At 44.4% G+C, this 19,941-nt stretch overlaps 1 protein-coding gene across 3 annotated transcripts in view; it reads left to right on the forward strand.

Moving 5' to 3' along the window:
• LOC110403438 (vascular endothelial growth factor receptor kdr-like) overlaps positions 1–19,941 on the forward strand; it is a 122,889-nt gene that overhangs the window by 62,258 nt on the left and 40,690 nt on the right. For all 3 annotated transcript variants that reach the window (XM_021406629.1, XM_021406632.1, XM_021406630.1), the window contains exons 10-12: positions 4,993–5,143; positions 6,932–7,037; positions 15,385–15,493. In XM_021406629.1, the coding sequence (XP_021262304.1) occupies positions 4,993–5,143; positions 6,932–7,037; positions 15,385–15,493 (366 nt within the window). The remainder of the gene's footprint in view (positions 1–4,992; positions 5,144–6,931; positions 7,038–15,384; positions 15,494–19,941) is intronic.

Consider the following 19,941-nt stretch of genomic DNA (forward strand, 5'->3'; position numbering starts at 1 on the left):
AAGGTTAGAAAAAGTACAAACCAAACTGCAGTCATTTTAACCACGGCATTCCTGGTAGGGTAGGCCAGGAGCCCTGCGATTCTTCTTAAAATGTGCTCATCCAGAATCCAACTGGATGGCTTCTGTGCCATTTGCTTCCACCCTGCTGGTGCTCCCAGCCTGCGGCAGAGGCCTGCAGCGGAGCAGCAGGCAGTGTGTTGCTGGCAGCGTGCTGCAGGGTGGGCTGGGGCCCATAACCGCTGAGCCCGAGGCTGCTCCTGGCCGTGGGACCCATGGAGGGACTTGGGCTGCTCACCTCATCCTGCACTGCTCGTGTGTGGTGCTGCACAGAGCAAAACAAAACAGCCGATAGAACGAGACAGCCGCCCAAAAGGAAACAGCTGGGGTCAAAGACAACGTTCTGCTCAGCCTGAAACAAAAGTCATTTCAACTAATTTAATTCAAATAATTTTTCTTTCCTTCAACAAAAATGAAAAAGAAATGCAATGATCACTTGTAAGCTGAACACAGATGAAGTGTTTTTACTCAGGGGAAATGTCATCCTCTTTTCCCCATATCATTTGACCAGTCCAAGCATGTGTTAATGAGCTTCCTATCAACATTACAAGTATTCACCTGGCTCAGCTTGCAGAGCTTCTATTTCCATTAAGTACCATAGAAACATAGATGAAATATTCTGAAGTGCAAATTATTTTTGCTTTTGGGAAACAGAAAGGGCAGACTGAAATCAAATGGACTCTGTGAATGGTTTTAATGAAGCCCCATATTCCAGCAAAGTACACCACGATGAGGTGAAACTCTTCACTGGACCACTCTGTGGTGTTCTAATGATTGCTCGATATGAAAACAGTTTTGAAACTCAGTTTAGATGGTAGTGGGGAAGGTGTGTAAACAGCATTTCAGTTCAGGGCGCTGGAAGTAAAGCAAAATACAGTGAATGTTTCTATGTGCTGGCCTCTATATTTGGATGCTGCTCTTGGTGACAAGTATGCGACTCCATAATAACATCAGCCATGCACTGAGAGATAAAAGAGTCTCTTGCCAAAGGAGTAATGCCAGGGGGTCAATGTCCCAGTCTTCTCCTAGTGTTACAGACTAAACATTACACAAGAAAGCAAGATGAGATTTACATAATGCTGATCAATTTGAAATTTACAGTAAGCAGAGCTGCTTTTTGATTGCATTTCACGGTGCAGTAGCAGCGAAGTCGTTAGTTATTCGGGTCAGCTCTCACACCAGCAATTGCACCTCTGCAGAGAGGGCTGGGGATACAATCACACTTTCAGCCGAGAGACGAAAACTCAGTTATTTTGATACACTTAAAGCCATCTAAACATTGCACATTGCAAAAGCAGCCAGAGAGCAGAAAGCTTTTAAGGTTTGTTTGGCTGCCGCTTGAGAAAACCAAGCATGGGGAGGGCAGCGGTCAAGGGATGGGAGGCAGAGGTTGGAAGCAGGCAGTCAGCTCTCTGGGAAGGGGCTGGAGGCAAGAAGTGGGACAGTGAGGGATGCTTCAGGTCAGCAAGGAAGTGTGCAGTGATGTCCTCCCGCAGCTCAGCACTGCTGCAGGACTCCTCCAAGCAGGAGCGCGTGGGGAGATGTTTGGAGAGCCCGCGAGGAGCCAGGAGGGCTGCACTGTGCCCAGGAGAGCAGGCAGAGAGCACTGCAGGGCACAGCACAGGGGCAGCTGCTGTGTCTCTCTGCTGTTGTGGTGCTCTCAGGCTCCAACAGGGTTTTTTTTGCATGCTTAAGGATAGCTATATACATGCAAATGTGTCGGCAATTTTTAGATGCTTAATTTAAGGTGCAACCAGAAAATATACTTGGATTCTGGCAATGCTTACGTTTGGATCCCTGCCCCAAGCCTCCCCCTACACCTGCGTATGAGCAGAGATATGCAGGAGTTGGTGCATAACCCACCACGCTGCTTTGTAAGCAGACGTGAAAGAGAAAGCAAAGCAGGTGTGGAAGAGGGAGAGAGCTATCTGAGAAATATACCACTAGGTGTACATTAGGTAGTCACAGGCATTAGGTTAAAAATTCCTCAGCTGTCAAGTGCAGAGCCGTTCTGCAGGCAAGGTTACTGCAGCTGCCCACGGAGCCAACCATCTGGTTACAGTCTGTGCAAATCTAAAAGGCCAGCACCTAGCAGGGAAGACAGTGAGCTTAACAGGTCCAAGGCTTTCCGTCAGTGACGGGGGCACTTTCTGCAGGTAGGATCTGGTCCAGCAGTGAGCACAAGGAATGGAAATGCTTCAGCTGTCCTCAGGGACGCTGTGGTAGGATTGCCAGCACATGGCCAGCACAATGTGAGGAGCTTCATGGAGTTTTCAGCCCAATAAATGTCCTCCAGCACGTTCCACACCACAAACCTGAGGCACGTGGGGGCCAATGCCAGCATCCCTAACAGCACAAAGAACTGCTTCCAAAACTGGGGGAGAGCCTCGCTCCCACTGGGGTAACGCCACAGCAAGGGCCACTCCAAGGGTGACACCCACCTGCACTGCGCCCTGTGTAGGGAAAAAGAAACTTACAAAAAAACCTTCTGTTTCTGAATGCCGTGCCCAGGATTAGCTACTACCCCACGCTAACCACGTTACCATGCACTGTGAGAGAAATGATGGGGAGGCACTTCTAGCCAGCCCCTCAAGATTTAAGAAAATAATTGCTTAAACCTCATAAATACTAATTATTTCAATTGATGAATCATTTTGACTCATTCTCGGTTTCAGGTAATATTTAATAGTGCCATGCAGCGAAGTAACTGTGGAATTAGGAATTCATTTGTCACTCACGTATGTTCTTATTTTAATTAGATCAAGTTAAACTATTATTTCTTTTTTAGAAGAGTAATTTAAATGACATTCAACTTATTCATCATTTCACCAAGAAAAATCTCCTAATATTCAAAGACTGTAATCAGACTCACTTTGTCCCCCATGCTCTTTCAGACAAAAACAAACACCAGACGTACTGTCCCTCTCCCCAGGTGTGTAAAGCTTTGTTCTTTCAGCTCAAAAACACAACACTTGTGTAACCTTTCGCACTGAACTTGGGTCTCTATTTCTGAGTGAAAATTATGCTTTTGAGTTCAGTCCAAACATGCAAAACAAAGGATCTGAGACTGAAAAGAAAAATGTATGAGACCATGAAGAATGAGCTTCTGTCTGTGGGGAATTTTGCAAAATTATTTTTTATGATCAGAAATAGTTTGGTGGTGGGAAATGAGACACTAGTTACAAGGAAATTCAACACTGGTGCCAAAAGTCTGTGCCATGAATGGCCATACACCCACAGATCTCCATGTGCTTGGTCAGCGAGACACTGTGCAGCCCAGAAGCTGCTCCTGCTTCCAGATGAGGATATGCAGGAAAGTCCTCAGGCACAGGCTGAAGAGCTGCCCCATCTGCTCCCTGCTTCCCCTCCTCTGCCCCAAAAAAACAGTGCTGTCCCTGAGGCGAGGAGTGGGCTTCTGAGCCTGGCAGAGCTGCATCTGCAGGCGGACTGAAGGGGAGCAAAAGGCAAAGCAGGATGCAACAGTAAAACCAAACCAAGTCCTGTCATCTGTTCTTTATGTGAAATGCTAATCGGGATCTAATGGAGGTTCTTGAAAGCAGCAAGGGTTTTACTAGGGAAGTTAGGATGCAGTTGAAGCAGCTACAGTCAATTTGTTTCATTGGGTGGAGAAAGAAACCTGATGTGTTTCTGGCAATGCTGAGGTCGGAATACCCTTCTGAGTCTGAGCCGGCAGCGAGAAGAATGGGAGGCAAGGGTCCTGCTGAGACACAGCGTTGGAGTGGTCGGTCCTTGGGCAAGAGAGGAGGGCTGGGAGGGAAAAAATGAGGAAAAAAAGAAGAGGGAAAGGGCTCGAGATTGATGAGGTGGGCAGTGGCTCCTGTATATACATCTGGGGCCTCCTTGACAGCAGAAAAATAAGTTAAACCAAAAAATAGAAATCTAATCTGCATTCACTTCCCAACTTGTCAAAAGCCTTCATGTAAAGCGGCCGCACTCGGCTGGACAGAGGGGTTCCACTGCCGGACCCCAACCAATAAATCTGTGTGGTTTCCTGTTATGAGAAGCAGACAGAGATAGGACTAGGGATGGGCAGAGCCGTCTGCACAAGGGTAGAGCCTGTGCTTTCACTCCAATCACAAACCCACCCTCTCTGAGGTTAGGAAAAGTTCAGTTCACTTTGGAGGTTTTTAAACATTATTTCTCATTTTCACATGTTCCCGTGGGAGATGGAAATAGATGGGACAAAGTGGTTTTTTCCCTGCTGGCAACAAGCAGCCTTGAAAGTGTCACACATGCAAGTTTGCTCTGGTGAGATTTCCAATTCAAGGGTGTGATCTTGCAGTCCCTACAGATGGGAGTAATGCAGTGACCTTTTTAATGGGTTTGCTATTTCTGTGGTAAGGATTTATTGGTGTAATTCTACCAGTGGTTTCTATCTGCCCCTTCTTCCTCGCCTTCTTCTCCCCTTCATCTGGTGCACGGCACACATGAACAGAAAAGGTAAGCAGTGTTTTCGGATCAAAACGAGTTCTTTGCAGCGACCCTGGGGAGAACCTTGCACAATGGTAGCGATACTGCAGAGCAGCAGCTGCTTGATAAGGTTCCTCTTGGGAGGTGACATCAGAGGTCAAACACTGCGCTGCCACCGGTACCTGCACCGGCAGCCTGACCCTGCAGTCCCCGAGCGATAGATGTTTCAGGGCATAACATTTCTAGAAGTGCAGCACGGCCACAATGGCACTTGAAAGCAATTCGGATGAATGTGGTAGTGCTGTGATGTTTCTCTGAATCTCTGTGTACAATACTTTCAGTATCGCAGGTAATTGCCCTGCAGCTTCAGCAGCATCAATAAACTGTCACTGTTAGTGGTGGCAGCAAGGGGCTGCCAAACCTTATATGGAAACAAGGACACTGCTGCAGATGTAAACTTGCTCTTTTGTACTTATTTTGTTGTTGTTGTTGTTTTTTCTTTAGAGAGACCCAAAATCTATGAAAAGGAAACCGATTTCGATAAGGTCGTGCGGGTGGAATTAAGAAGCGAGCACAAAATCCAGTGCACTGTAAGCGGGAATCCTGACCCGAAGGTTGAGTGGAAGTGGCAGCCCTGCAGCCTCACGGACACGCTGTAAGTGCACGTGGGCAGCTCTCACTGCGGGGAACGCGCTGCCAAACGGGCTGCTAGCTCCACGTCACTTCTTCTGCCCAGTACTTCCTGTTTATTTTAATTAGAAATCACAAGCAGTGATTCCCCACAGACTTCCCCAACAGATACCTGTTGTTTATGATCTTTTTGGAGGAGACACCTGTAACCATCCTGGCTGCACTTCAGCTCTGCTCTGTGGTGACGAGGATGAAGGCAGCTTTTACGTCCACAAAAAGATGAAGGCAATTCTAGGACACAAGAGAGAAAACTGCTAGATGGTTCCTTATTTTTCCAGTTTCAGTGCTTTTCCAAATGCTGCAGTGGACAGGGAATAGCGACATAACAGCCACTGCTGTCCCAGGCTCCGAACCGCAGCTGGCAGCAATGCTGGGTGCTCTGCCCCAGGCTGGGTCTGAGAAGTGACCCACTGTCCCTGCACGAGGAAAGCAGCCCCTCACCTTGCTGACACTCAGCCAGGGAGTCACATGGCAGCGATCTGTAGGCTTAGACAGGGCTGCTGGCATGTCAGGTAAACAGAAGGCATGCAGGCTGCTGGTTTGAGGGGGTTCAGCTGGAGCAGAGTGGAAATACCGTAAGGAAATACTATGCAGTCATAGGAAAGCCACAGAGATTACATGAAATCTTTTCTAGACCTTTCTTGTCAAGGGAGGGAAAATTGGTCATGAATGCTGAATAAAGTCAGTTCTGAATGAGTGACTTGGTGGCAAAAGACCTCACATAACCCTTGTTCCAGCTCCCTGACTCTCTGATCTTATCAATTCAAACACAATTGCAGAGTGGCGTCCACCTCTCCTGGCCTCTGGGGCAGCCTTATCTTTTTCCAGCAGAAGCTGTAGGAGGATTCCTGTGGGAAATGACACAGACCCCACTTCCTCCTGTTGTCTCATTTCCTCTCTCTCCCTCTTTCTCTCCCCCCTCCTCACTGGTGTACTTTGAATCTCCAAACTCTATCATTGTTCCTTATAGCTGTGATGTGATTTGCTTCCTTTGAGTTTTTTTCCCTTCATCCTCAAGACAGAATTGTGCCTTGCAGGAAGTCACCCAAGGCAGCTTCTAATGAGGCTGTTTTGAAAGCTATAAACGCTCCCTTGACCCAGGGTGTTAATCATGTATCTTGCGCAGATTTGGCAAAGGCATGGCTGATTCACGCATTAGCTTTCTGCATTAGCGGCCCTTGGTCATCACCTGTAGAAGTCTATATGCTCCTGAGCCTTTGTGCTGCTAAGCACAAGAAGCCCCATGCATCTGCTCATTTATTAGGGAGTTGTAGTTAAAGGTGTTAGAAAAGCCCTTTACCTTGGATGGTGCAGATGTATACCAGCACAACATGTGCTACATACCCATTTTGAATTTTGAAATGCATTGCAAGTGCACGAAACTGAACGTAAAGAGCCATGGCTGCATGGAGCTGGACTCTTACTAGCCAAATTTAACTCATGTGATTTAATTAGTTGGCCAGTATATTTAGGTTTTGGTCTTCAGAAAGTCTGGGGGGCTTCCTGGCTGCTCATGTGCTGATCTTTGGTCACCTTTGTCAAGGTGAGTCCTAAACAGTTTTGAAATGATGCAGTGAAGGAATACAGCAGTTTTAGAAAGAGGTAATGATCTTTATCAGCAACAGCTTTTAGAATTTTTCTAAGACTTAAGACTACTGCTTAAGAATGACATTGTCTCACTTCAATAACACCTCCTTGCATTATCTGCAGTGACTCAGGTTCCTGAACACCACTTTTGCTTCTCTACCTCCAGATGCAACCCCAGAGGGCAAAAAATTGTGGTTCAGGAGAACATGTCCATAGGCAACAAAATCAAGAGCATTGAAAACATAGCCATGAAGCACGGGGACAAAAGAAAGGTATGTGTCTGATGAAATCTGAGTGTGATGACTTGGAATAGCAGGGGGCTTTATGGAGGGATGCTGCAATCACACGGAGCATTCTGCTCATGGTTCCCAAGCTGCTGCTGGTTGTTAGCATGCTTTGAATTCCACAGCCCTGGGATCATTTTCAGCTCTGTGCTGTTTATAAATGCCGGGATTCTGGCAATGATGTCACTTATCCCATTTAAAGCTCTCCGAAGACTTTCGGGTCAAAAATCTCTGTCTCCCTCAGTCCTGAGGAAGTCTAAGACCAGTTCAGAGCAAGAGGGGTCCTGTGAAGCACACACAGTTGACAGGATGCCAGGTTGCTTAGAATGCTTAGCACTTGGAGAGTACTTTGTACTGCCCAGCCTTGCCCACTCTCCCAGCAGCAGGAGCTAAGCAGCTGCATGATTCAAGAGGTAGCTGCCCTGATGGTGAGCATCTGGCTGCCTGAAGCACCTGCCTGCCTCAGCTTGAGGCACGGGCACTTCCTCACCCATTGGGGTCCCCAACCATTCTGCTGAGCTGAGGAGGGCAGGAACATCTCCTTCCTTCTGCACACCCCTGCCCACTTCCCCTTCAAGCAGACGGTACTGGAGCATGCTTCTCACATGAGCTGCAAAGATCGCAGCAATGAATTATCTGCTGAATGCCTCCCAGGTACCAACGATGCTACCGAGTGATACCGATTACACATGTCCATGCTAATCCTTGAGAAACTGCCGAAGCTGTTCTGCTCTAGATTCACAGAGAGTTGGCTACACTTGGAGAAGATGCTGTGCTCTGGCTCTGTTGTTTTACCCTTGTTGCACTTGCACAAGTCTGTGGCTGTTAAGAGCGGTTTTGCAGCTGCACATGTTTTGAGGTGGATGACTCAGATCAATTAGTGCCCAAACCTGCAAGGTGCTGAATGCTGCAGCTCAGATCCTGGTATACCTTTAGGCTAATGATAATTCTTGGGCTACTCACATGCTTAAAGTTAAGTGCAAAGCTAAAGTGCTTTTCTGGATTGGGTCCAGACTAAATCAGCATCTGGCAGAATCAGTGCCTCAGTCATCTGCTCTTTCTCATGGAGACTTTCCAGTTCTAAACCTAATCTAAAACAGAGCTCTGAAACACAGAAGTTGGGCTGGGATGGAGAAAATCAGTGTTCGCAGTTTGCTCCTGAGTTTTCCCATTGTTGGAAATATTTAGAAATTGGATTTATTTAGATAACGTAGTGTCCTATAAGTTCTGTCTTTAATGCATTCTCTAAGAATTTTAGGTCTTAGGTAAAAGCAACTATCTACAAAGCTTCCATTGCAAAAAAACAGGAAGTCAGTGACATGTACCTCCACGCTTTCCTCCTTTTCTAAATCTTCCTTATTTGCTGCACGGCATGACAGCAGTTTCATGGCTTTTGTGGTTACTGCTTCTGTCCATATATACAGCCTGTCAAAATACATGATCTGGTGTCCAAGAACTCACTTTACATCTGATGATCAGTCTTTAATTTATGTTAGTTCCCATATGAAAGTTAAGGCTTTCACCACTCCTGTGACTCAGAAACTATCTGCTGGCTGCTGAATTGACCCACATGCTGGGATAAGTGAGACACTCCAAAGACACAAAATTAAAAATATTCTTGCTTTGTTTTACACTTATGTATATGTACACTCCTCCCATTTCTTCTCTGCTTTGCTGAGGCAAACATTTACTGATATTTTTGTTTGATCACGGACTTACAGATGAGACTGGGCTGCAATCTCTGTGAATGAGGTGCTTTAGTGGTACTACAGAGCTCCTGGATCCAGTGGGGCACTCCAAACGCATCCCTGCTCCATGCTGGTGCCTGGTCAAGGACTTCGAAGCTCTGCCCTATCACCTGAGTGCTGCACACAGCCCAGGCTGCTGCTCACGGCACTGCTCAGCCATCCCTGCCCCTTCCTCAGGCTCCAGGCAGCCTGAAGTATTCATTTGTGAGACATCTTCAAAAGTTCAGCCCACACCCTTCAACTTAAGCTTTTACATATTTCATTATTAAAGTTTCCTAAAAATACTTCTTTACAAGTTACATAATTTTACATCTTATAACATATTCATTATTTTCATCTCCTGCTGATCCACTGGTTGAAAACACATTCTGAGGCATTTCCCAATAATTTTTATGTCCTGATTAAGATTTATTCAACGTAATAAAACTAGACTTTATGAATCTCAAATTTCACCACTCTGCTTCCCTGCTTGCATTAGCAGACAGTTCCTCTCCTTTCCCCTTTCTGAAGTCCAAGGCTATCTGTGTTAGGTGGAGCCTTTAGATAGTAGACTATAATTCAAAAAAAGAAAGTGATGAAATCCTACAGCCTTCAGACTTCTCCTTGTTTTTTATCAGTCGTTATTCCCACCAGAAATGAAATAGACAGGAAACAACCCAATCCATTCCCACCATGTCCTCACAAGTAATTCATCTGCATTGACTAGCCACATGAAATAATAAAGACGTTGGAATCTGACAGAGCATGGCTTTTATTGACTGTGCTGTGAAGCTAGGATTAGCTGAGATTGGTTATTTTTCCTGTGTGATTTTAGGCTGTCCTATGACAGCCTTCAGAGCAGAAGGTGGAATTTACCCAGTCTCTCAGATATTATCTGTTGCTCTGTGTCCTACTGTTCACTCTCAAAGAACTGTAGCAATACATGTTTGTTTGTTCACTGACGTTTGAAAAAATGCATTAACTTTTTAGAGCTGCCAGGAATGTGGGAAGGAACCCCCAGAAATTCTCAGATCCAGAATCTTGCTTAAAAACAGAGCAGAGGCAGTGAGGACTTCTTCCAGCAGACCAGTAATTCTGGCTCACATCAAGATCTTCAGGCATCTGTTTTATGCAAGTGGCATGGAAAATTGAGGTCTCTTGTTATCTTTGTCATCATGATTATTCCATTATTATTCCAAGATAGAGAAGTGAATTTCACCCCCTGCTGTCATCCTAAAGGCTGAGTTTCATTCCTAAAAAAAAGCGTGTGGTTATCACTACCATTAAGAAGTAGTCTGTCGAAATTTTGGTCAAGCATTGGTTGAGGCAATTATATCCCATGAGCTTAATTTTCCTGATGGTTTAAAGTCAATACGGAAATTGTCACTCTGTGATTTAAACTGCAATGTAGCTACCTCTGAAGACTGTTTTTTAATACTAAGTGAAACACTCTTCATTGCATGAATTGCCTGAATTTGCCTTTCAAGTTGCAAGGCACTAGCCTGCTATTTTATTTTCTTTCCTGTTAGTAAGCTGAACATACTGGTCTGAGCTTGGGGGAAAAGTAGAAAAGAAGAGCAAGATCTATACATAATTCAGTCCTCCTCAGGGGCTTCTCTCCATCTCTCTCATGTATATATGAGAGAGTAGCCTGGCCATGTGGATGTTTTTGCAATGAAACTCATGAATCAATTTTGCTGCTGAAATTCATAACCACTCAAGAAAGTTGATGCAAAAACACCAGGCTTATACCTCCTGGAGGATGACATTAAAGTAGTGGAATGGGTTTGGTGAAAAGCATGTGAACAACTCAGTAGGGCTGTTGAATGCCACCTGGGTAGGTGCCTGTTCCAGGGGAGAGCCACAAGCCCTGCCATATCATCTCTGGCAGGTGACCTGTCACACGGCTGGGTCTCTGAACACAGCATCCGCAATACAAGAGAGCAGCCCAGCAGTAGCACATGAGCTGCGCTGTCCTGGGCAAGGCTTGAGCCTGGGGCCATAAGAAAGAGCCCTCTCCTCCTGCAGGGAGAGAACCTCCCTCTGCCAGAGATGAGAGCAAACCTGACAAGCTCCCAGTCAGCTAACAGCCTGATCTTCTCAGTTGTGCTCAGTCCATCCTTTAGCATGTTTAGAATGGATGAACTAAGAGCATGGCTTGGAATTGTCAGGCTATAAAATAAGCATTATTCTGTGCCATTCAAGTAGATGGAATGGGAGCTAGCTGAATATTTTCTTTGCAGGATCTCTGGTGAAGTTACTATTAATTTCATCTCCCTCCAGCCACCTCCACCCCAGCTCTGCCAGAGTTAGACAGCTGAGAGGTTTTCCACCCGCTTTTTCTGTTCCTCATCCTCGCCCACGTACAGCTAACGAAGTGAAAGAGAGAATTGTTAACTAAAGTCATTGGAGGGGGAGATTAGACAAAGGAAAGAGAAAGCAAGGAATCTCAAGATACATTAATTTGTGCTGGCTCCAGCTTAAAAAAAGGTCTCGCTGCTCTGTCCTTACTACAAGATATCTTAAAACACTCATGGTATAGGGCTGTGGAATGTTATTTGGCTGCTTCTAAAATGGTTTGTTTTTACCAGTTTGGGAACATTACAGTGCAAGACATATGGACTTTATTGAGCTATTCCATTATGGGCTTCCCCAGCAGCAATGTCTATTTACTTGCCATAGCTGTTCTTCAGAGATCAGTCATTTCATTTCTTCTCTTATTGAGTTTTAAATTTGGTTTATTCTTTTATAGTAATTATTTATTAGCTAATAAGCCCTTCCTTGGGCTTGTGGTATTGGGTGGCCTTTAGGTTAAGTAATAGGAAATGGAGCCCTTTACATCCAAATTCAACACAGGCAATCAAAACTGGTTATTATCTGAGGGACATTTGGTGTTCGGCGTGCAGCGAGTTCACCGGGTCTCAGGTCAGCTCCCACCAGGAAAATGTCTAGACACTACATGCCAATAATTTGCTATTAATCCCGCTGGTTCCAGCGCAGCCTGCACAGAAATGACTGAACAGTTGCAGTTGGTGTGCCACTTGTGGCTGGAGTACAATGGCAAGGGTTAATGTGTCAGTTAGTCTGAACTGCTCCTGGTCAGGATATTGCGTGGAAGCTAAACTAAAAAGTGCTAACTTCGAGGCTGTCAAGAGCTCATATATAGTAATTTCACTGCAGAGATAACAGTGTTTTGATGTAACTGCAGATTTCTCATCGGTTTCATTGATTCAGATTAGCACAAAGCACTGAGCTATCTGGGAGCCAAGTTCTCTGAGAGAAATGGCTGAGAAAGGTTTGAGCCCTGCTTCGAGTGGGGAAGGGAGACCACCAGAGGCCCCATCCCACTAAGTTCTTTCTGTGACCGCTGCAGCAAATGCCAGCATTCTTAACTTTTCTATCTTGGCTCTGAGTCCAGGAATGGAAAATACTTTGCAGGTGCATGGACTAAGTATATAAAGCAGATTATCCCATTGGAATTTTTTCCAGTGCATACTGAAGGTCCCCAAATGCTAGGGCTATGTCACTCCCCTGAGAGAGAAAGTCCTGCTAATAGTTTTCCCCATTAGTAATGGGAAAAGATTCCTTTGCTCAGTTGCTCAAGTTCAAACCATTTTCTCATTCAGCCAGGCTTTGCATACATTTGTTGAAATGGGTGTATTGAAAGTGTAGTGGTGGCATTTGGAAGATCTCTTCTTACTCCTACTTGACACCGTGACCAAGCACAGACAAATAACATGGAGGTGATGTTTGTTTAACTTGGATTGTTTACAGTAGCAGGTGATGAGCAACTGCCAACACATCAGCCTTGTGAATATTAGTTTGTGGGTTTTTTTTTTTAACTTTTGGGTTAATAGGGTCTTCTTGTCAGTGGGATATCCTTGACTGATCTGTTCAGATACTACAAAAAGCAGATATTGCTGCTGGCTTCCTAAATGTTTCTTTCGGGTTCATTTTTGCAGAAGCCAGAAGCATGTGGCTTTATGAACAAAAGGAGGATTTGGATGCCCTTTGGTATTACATGTGTGTGTTCCAAAGCCTCAGACTGTTGAAGACTAAACCAGGATTAGGGCAGTTTGGTGGCTGAGGACTTAAGTCAAGATGCTGCAAAGATAATTGGACTCCCAGTCTCTGGGATTTACCCAGGAGCACATAGCTAGAGTGAAAAGGTGACATGTAATAATTTCAAAGGAGTCATCTTATTACAGGAAAATCACTCCAAATCATTCATTTCCCACTCTGAAACCACACACAGCACTCTGGAGGATGCTGCCAGTTTGAAAACCACATTTTGGAGGATTCTGCTTGATGCTAGTTCTAATAGAGAACACTGAGTTCTCTCTTGTGCTCAGGTGTGTATCAAACTGGTATCCAAGTTTAATTGTGATTTTGAACACACAAACAAGAAAATGGATTTCTCTTTTCCACAGTGAATTTTTCAAAATAAATTGCCCCCCAGACCAGGCTTGTTTCCTTCCATCAATTTAACATCTTTTTCACCTTCACATCTAAACATGTGAGATTAGCTTGGATCAGTTCTTGGTATTGCTATTTTCCTCTTTTTCTACTATCATATCAGACTTTTCTTGAGTTACATAGAGATGCTGGCATTTATGTGTGCTTGAGCGTATGTGCGCATTTACCTCTGGGCCACCAATTGCAGCTTGAGGCATTGCATCCATTTTTAGAACAGTCACAATATCACCCCTGAAACTTTGGCCATACTCCAGAATAGATAATTACATTCCTCTTTATGATTAGAACGGGCTCTACAGTATTATTCTTGACTTCCCATCTAGAGCTGTCACTTTGCAAGGCTAATAGCTGCTAAATAGCTGTCCAAATTTATCCCCTTCTGTCCTTGATGAATCTGTTTCAACACGTGCATTTATATTGGCTTTTTCTATTCCCAAATATAAAATTCTGAGATCCAGTAATCACTGGAAGATCTTTATCCTGATTCAGCAGTAATACAAAAGGCAGTGTCTAGTGCTTAAAGTCAGGAGTAGTGCTCCGACCATGTGCTTGTTCATAACCTGTGGCACTGGGCCCACTGCTGCAGGAGTAGAAAAAGGAGGAGGAACGAGCTGCTTCCCTGGGAGATTCAACATCCAAGTCAGAGCAATTTTCACATCATAAATAAACCAAGAACTGCGCAGCTTTTTCTTTGGTGGACACCAGAGGGAGCTGGGTTTGCTGGTCTTCTATTTTCACCCCTAAATTTGGTTTGTCCCCATTTTTTGTTAATTTCTGTGTTTAGTAACCATGAAAAGTAGATAATTTTCCTCTTCCATTTACCCGTTATTCTGGTGAGGTGAAAAGGAAAATGTTTCCCTTTAGAATTTAGAATGCACAAGGGATCAAGACCTTTAAAACTCATTTCCCTACAGGATTTAAAGTGCCAAGGCTCAGAAAATCTTAAATAACTCTGATAATACATCCCACACAGCTATAGACACACTCATGGTGCAGCTTCATAAGGAGTAAAGGAATGTCTTGTATGCATTTAGTTTAGGATATTAAAAAGTCCAGAGATGCTTTTGTGCACTTCAAAGGGCTCTCTGGAGATAAGGACAAATGGCCAGAGGGTGTTATAAGTTTTGATCCTCAAAGTCGTTAAGAGAGGACAACAAATAAAGTGATATTTGTTCCAAATGTGAGGGCTCAGGGTTCCTCAAGTGAACGGCTGCAGAGGAAGCAAAGTAATCTTGCAAAACCATCTCTGCCATGGTGGGCTAGATCCTACCTTCTTGCTAGAGTCCAGAGGAAGTACCAGAAATAACTGAAGCCATGACCTGTGAACTTCATGAGATTGTGATGTTGCATCATGACAGGGAGTGCCATTTGGCCAGCTCCTCATCAGCAAGGCTCTATATAGAAGAAGAGGCTTAGGATGTCAAAGAACACAAGTTCTTAAAGAGGTGTGTTAATTCAGCCCCCAGGAGAAACTGAGCTGCTTCCTTTTTCTGTGTGGTGAAGCTCTGGACAAGAGCTCCCTCCTTCTCCCTCATGAATCTCCTCTTCTTTATTCCTTTGCCAGTGTCTTACCACAAGCACCTTCCCCAGGGTTTCTTTCTGCACTGGAACCAAGGTGCTTCCAAGGACAATTTATAAGAGTGAGCTGGAGTCCAAAGGGGCCGCATCACTCCTTTCTCTGGGGTTATATCAAAACAAAGAAAATCTCTGTAATGTTCTTTACATCACATCCATACAAACAACCTACTTCCCACATAGTGTCCTGTCACCCATGGAAACCATAACGGAAAGGCAGAAAAGAAAACAGGTGGATGTGTGGCTCATTTACTGTGTCTTGGATGAATTTTCCAGATCCTTCCCTTTGTCTCTTTGCTGATGCTGTCACACTCAGACCTTGGCAGAGTGTCACAGGGGAAAAAGAGGAGATGGAATGAGGAGGGAAGAGAATTAACTGGGATGAGGTGATGCTAGATGAGAGACCAAAACACTAATGCAAGCACTTGTCTGTTTACGAGCTTCATGCATTACTGGAAGCTCCTTTGTTAACTGTTTTTCTACCATAAGTCACATCCTTGCCCACTACTCTCAAACCTCTCTGCTAAGCCTTTACATTTTCTCTTTTTGCCTGGCAGATTGTGAGCACACTAACAATGGAAAACAGCAGCACATCAGGAATCTATTACTGCGTGGCCTCAAATAAGATTGGTGAAGAAGAGAGGAGCATTGAGTTCTACGTCTCAGGTAAACATCACAAATTATACTACACAAAACATAGATGCTCATCATCTGATTTACCTTAAAGTTGCATGTCTGGAGAGTGCTGGTTAACGCTTCTGAGAATCCTGAGATGTGTTTTCAAAGCACTCCAAAAGCACTGTCCTTATGAAACCTTTAGCAAAAGCTAAGTCTTTTGCAGTCTTCCAAAGACCTGAGGTCTCTCCCTGGTTCAGGAAAACATCTGGCCTCCAGTTAACTCAGTGAACACAGCAAAAGGTGAGCAAGGCCAATATTCAGACCTAATTCAGGGCCAATATCACTGGGGGCTGTGGTGACATTAGATCCCTGCCTGAGCAATTAGCCTTTCCAGAGCCCTTTAAGGAAGGAGGAGGTGGACATGCTATTTCTCCAAAGAACACAAATCCAAACAAATATGTGCTTAACCTTTTAACACAGAAATTCTTTAGTAGTGAGATCAGGACCTGCATCATGCTTTCAGGAGAAATGGGAGTTTAAAAAAGGCAAAGAATCTGGGAACAGCCTTGTTCAAGTGCTTACCAAACTACAGTGAATCATTTCTGTGCTCACTTGCTGGATGAGTGGATGCTGGCTGGCAGAATTTGCATCAAAATAACAATTTTTAGAACAAAGAGTGCAGAAGTGCCCTGGAAGGTACATGTCATGTCCTCACCATTTTTCTTCCCCATGAAGCCAACTGAGGGCTAAGCTCACTTGTGGCAATGCTCTGCACTCCTCTGCCTCTTGTGTGTCCTCCGTTGACTCCATTGCTCTGAAGTAATTCAGTACATAGCAAATCAGACTAGTCAACAAAGTGCTCACTAAGCCTTGTCACCATTCTTATTGCATGAATGTACAATAATAATAATGGGGTAAGGCTTTCACCTCTAGTTACAGCTTCTGTGTGCCACCTCAATGCCATACTGAGTCAGAAGGGAGTTTTAAGAAACATGTTTTCTAAACCCCTAACTCTTTTTTATCTGGGAAAAAGCCCTTGAAGGTTCTCTGGTGAGAAATAAAGCATAGACATAAGAAACCCACAAGATGCCTGACCAAGGCAGGCTGAAGAGCAGCTATTAATTTTACAATTCACTCCTTCCAAGAGTGAGTTTTCCTATGGGTTTGTTTCTGCTCTGAAGTCTGTGAGCTCTCATGTTTGGATGGGTTACTCAAAGCAGTATGTTCCCAAACCATTCACCATACTGCATAATATTCAGGAACTAAAGCCAATGCTGCAGCAACTGAAGAGGCAACTTGCATAAGGTCAGACTCAAGGGGCTAAGAGAATACCTGCACCTTATGCAACTAGGTTTCATTCTCATTTTGTGCCTGTTAGAAAATATTCTTTTGCAGGAAAATACCAAACTGGCACATTTTTGTTTTTTTCCCCCACCGTAAGGTAATATTTCAGATTTTTTTTATTTTAAAATCAATCTAGCAGCATCTTGAGACACAAATGTTTTAATCACACATTTTTAAACATGAAGGAAATGAATTGCTGACACTGGTTCTAGTGGAAGCATTTCATTTTCACCAAAACAGACCATGAGTTGAATAGGGCTTGGGGAGACATTCTTGCCCATGAAGAAAAGACTGGGTCTGTGCCATTGTAGGGAAGAAGCAGATGCTGAGCGTGACTGACTTGTATAAATGGTGTGTTTAAAAATAGTGCTGTTTATGGATTAGAAAGAAACACAACCTTTCTAAATGTGGCACCCTGACCCTAAAGTTGGCCACGCTGCTGTGGTACAGCAACCCCAGACTGACCTGCTGCTGGGTTGCTCTCACCACGTGGCCTGCTGTTGGAGGGACATGCAGGGAGAAGTCTGGAGCTACCAAATGGGGCAAGTCCAAAAGCAGAAGGCACCAAGCAAGCTGCGTGTGTCAGCACTGCAAAGGTAGTACAAGCTTTGCTGTGACAGAGGGGGTGTGTGTTTGGCAGAGGTGGGAGAATAACCTGTAATATGCTGTTATCGTGGATCCTGCCTCAGAATTCAAACTTTCACTTTTCCTGATACAAAACTGACAGTTCAGGAACATCTTGAGTAGAAAGTGAGAAGAAAAACGTTTTACAACTGCTAGGCTGATTTATTTTATGCAGATTGAACCTAAAAGCTGAGACAAAGGCTGAACCAGACTCAGAGCTCATAGGTGGCGTGTGAGCCTTCAGGACAACATCCAGCAAAGGTTCCTAGCAGTTCACAGTCAGCCACTATGCCTTGTTCTCCGCACTGCAGCTGCAAACTATGGGGCTCCACAATTAGTTCAGCAGTTTGTTGGTTTTAAATACATGATCTCCCTTTATCTCCTACTGAAGCACAATCTGATGGATCCTGATTTGCTTTCAAAATTTCAGCTGCATTCGGGTTAATTTACTTCTCCCTGCTAAGAAATCTGAAAATAGTACAGCAGCTAGACTCTCTTCCTTCCTCAAAAAACTTGTTACGTAGGTCAGGGTTGAAGTGTTCTGTCAGGACACGGCTCAGAGTTACAGGGAATCTCAATCACATGTTGCCCAGGCTGCACCTGCTTGGTGGGGAAATGTCTTCAGCCTGGTGCTTGCACCTCGACATTCATTCTGCAAAAATATATTTATCCTAATGGAATAACTTCAACAGCCATTTTGTTCTTCCACTGCATAGACCCCTCAAAAACTCCCACAGACACTAGAAATAGCACTGGAATCTATTTTTAAACCCTTTTCTTTGCCAGTAAAATTTGTTTCAGTGAAGGGTCACCAGGGTTTGGAGATCACACTGAAACAAAGCCATATAGGGAGTCCAACGAGATGTGAAACCATATCACCCAGTGACCACGCTTCCAATTGTCTGCGGAAACAACTCAGAAAAATTGAATGAAAAAAATCATACCAAAAAGAAAATAGTGTGTTTCAACCATGAGATAAAAATCTGCTATCAGATATTGGACCAGTGTATGAACTGGGCCTTTCTGCAGCTGCCACTCTCACTTTGTTTACTCCTGACATGCTTACGGGATTTAGGAAAAGCTCTGTGCTGTTTCACATGGCAGGGCTCTCCCTTCCTATTTCTCACTCTCCCTACATGAATGAGCCTGGCAGAGCCCCCTCTGCTCTGACAAGCACAGAGATGGAATTTGGGAAGGAGCAGGAGTTTTGAATTACAGCGATTATTGTGCAAAGCGCAGGAAATTAAAACCAATTAATTCCTTGTAAATAGAAATGGAGCCAGACCTTCTTTTGATTTATGCTGACTTTTTACCTTTTCCCAATGGCTCATTTCCCTATTTTGTCATGGAATCCCACACAGTTGAGAGTGAAATTCACGGCTACTACACTGTAACACAATATGAAAGACAAATGTGTGGTGACTGCTGATAAAAGAGAAAAGGCCCCACGGTGCATTCTTTTAGCCGGCTTATTGGGAGTCTTATAAAACACTGTATCTGTTCAGAGAGAGGAAGTCAACCACTGCTCAGGTTCAAGATTGTGTAAGCAAAGCAGTCCAAGAGGGGAACTGCCTTACAGCGTACTCCCAGAGCTGCAGCTGCTCCCAGACAATCCAGGTAAGAGGAGAACAGAGAGAAGAGAGCAAGAGAGACTTTTTTTTTTTTCCTTTTTCCTTCCACTGTAATGAAAATCGGTGAATATTCTACTGGAGCTGAAAGAGCTTCTTGAAAGGCTAACAAGACAGAAGAGTTCCAGCTCAAAATATTCAAAATGCTAAATAAAAAATGTCAGTAGGAGAAATGATAAGAAAAACAAGCGCTTCCACTGCTCCCAGAATGTTAAGCTGGGAAAAAAAAAAAAGCCTGCACTTGTGAAGTTCAGTGGGAAGGTGACATTATTGAGCACCCTTCACTATTTCAGCTTGGGAATGAGAACTTGCACTGAAGTGCCAGAGGTCTCTGGTGCCCAGCCTGCACTGGCACTTCCGTGCAGAAATGCAGTACTCCTGGTGGACTTTTCCCACTGCCACTCATGGTAACACCCTGCAAAACAAATGGGGCTACAAGATGTGAGACTTAGTGCTCCTAGAGAAAATCCTGCCTGAGGGGCAGCAGCAAGGGCAAAAAAGGCTGCCATCCAAACCACTTTGGGGTAGGGTTTAGTCTGCCTTGCAGGCTTGCAGGCCTTCACAGTGTTTTACTCTGGGTAGTGTGTCCAAGTTCCAACCTCACCACTTTACCTAGAATCCATGCATGCTTTCTCTGGGATCCAGCTCTAAAGGTAATTCAGGCTGGAGAGGATCCCAGACCATCGAGCTTACCTAAGAATCACAGAATCACAGGACTAAATCTAACCAAAAACCCATCTGATTCAGTTCTACAGCTCTCACAGGAGATAATAAAAAACACTGAGAAAAGAAAACAAGAAAAAGTCTGGTAAAGAGGGCACTTTTTCCCTCTTCTGGTTTGATGGATGCAGAGGGATGCCGCTCATGCCGCATCCCACTGTTTTCACTGGACCTTAATTC

This window comes from Numida meleagris, chromosome 8, assembly GCF_002078875.1.
Source record: "Numida meleagris isolate 19003 breed g44 Domestic line chromosome 8, NumMel1.0, whole genome shotgun sequence".
Classification (NCBI taxonomy): Eukaryota; Metazoa; Chordata; class Aves; order Galliformes; family Numididae; genus Numida; species Numida meleagris.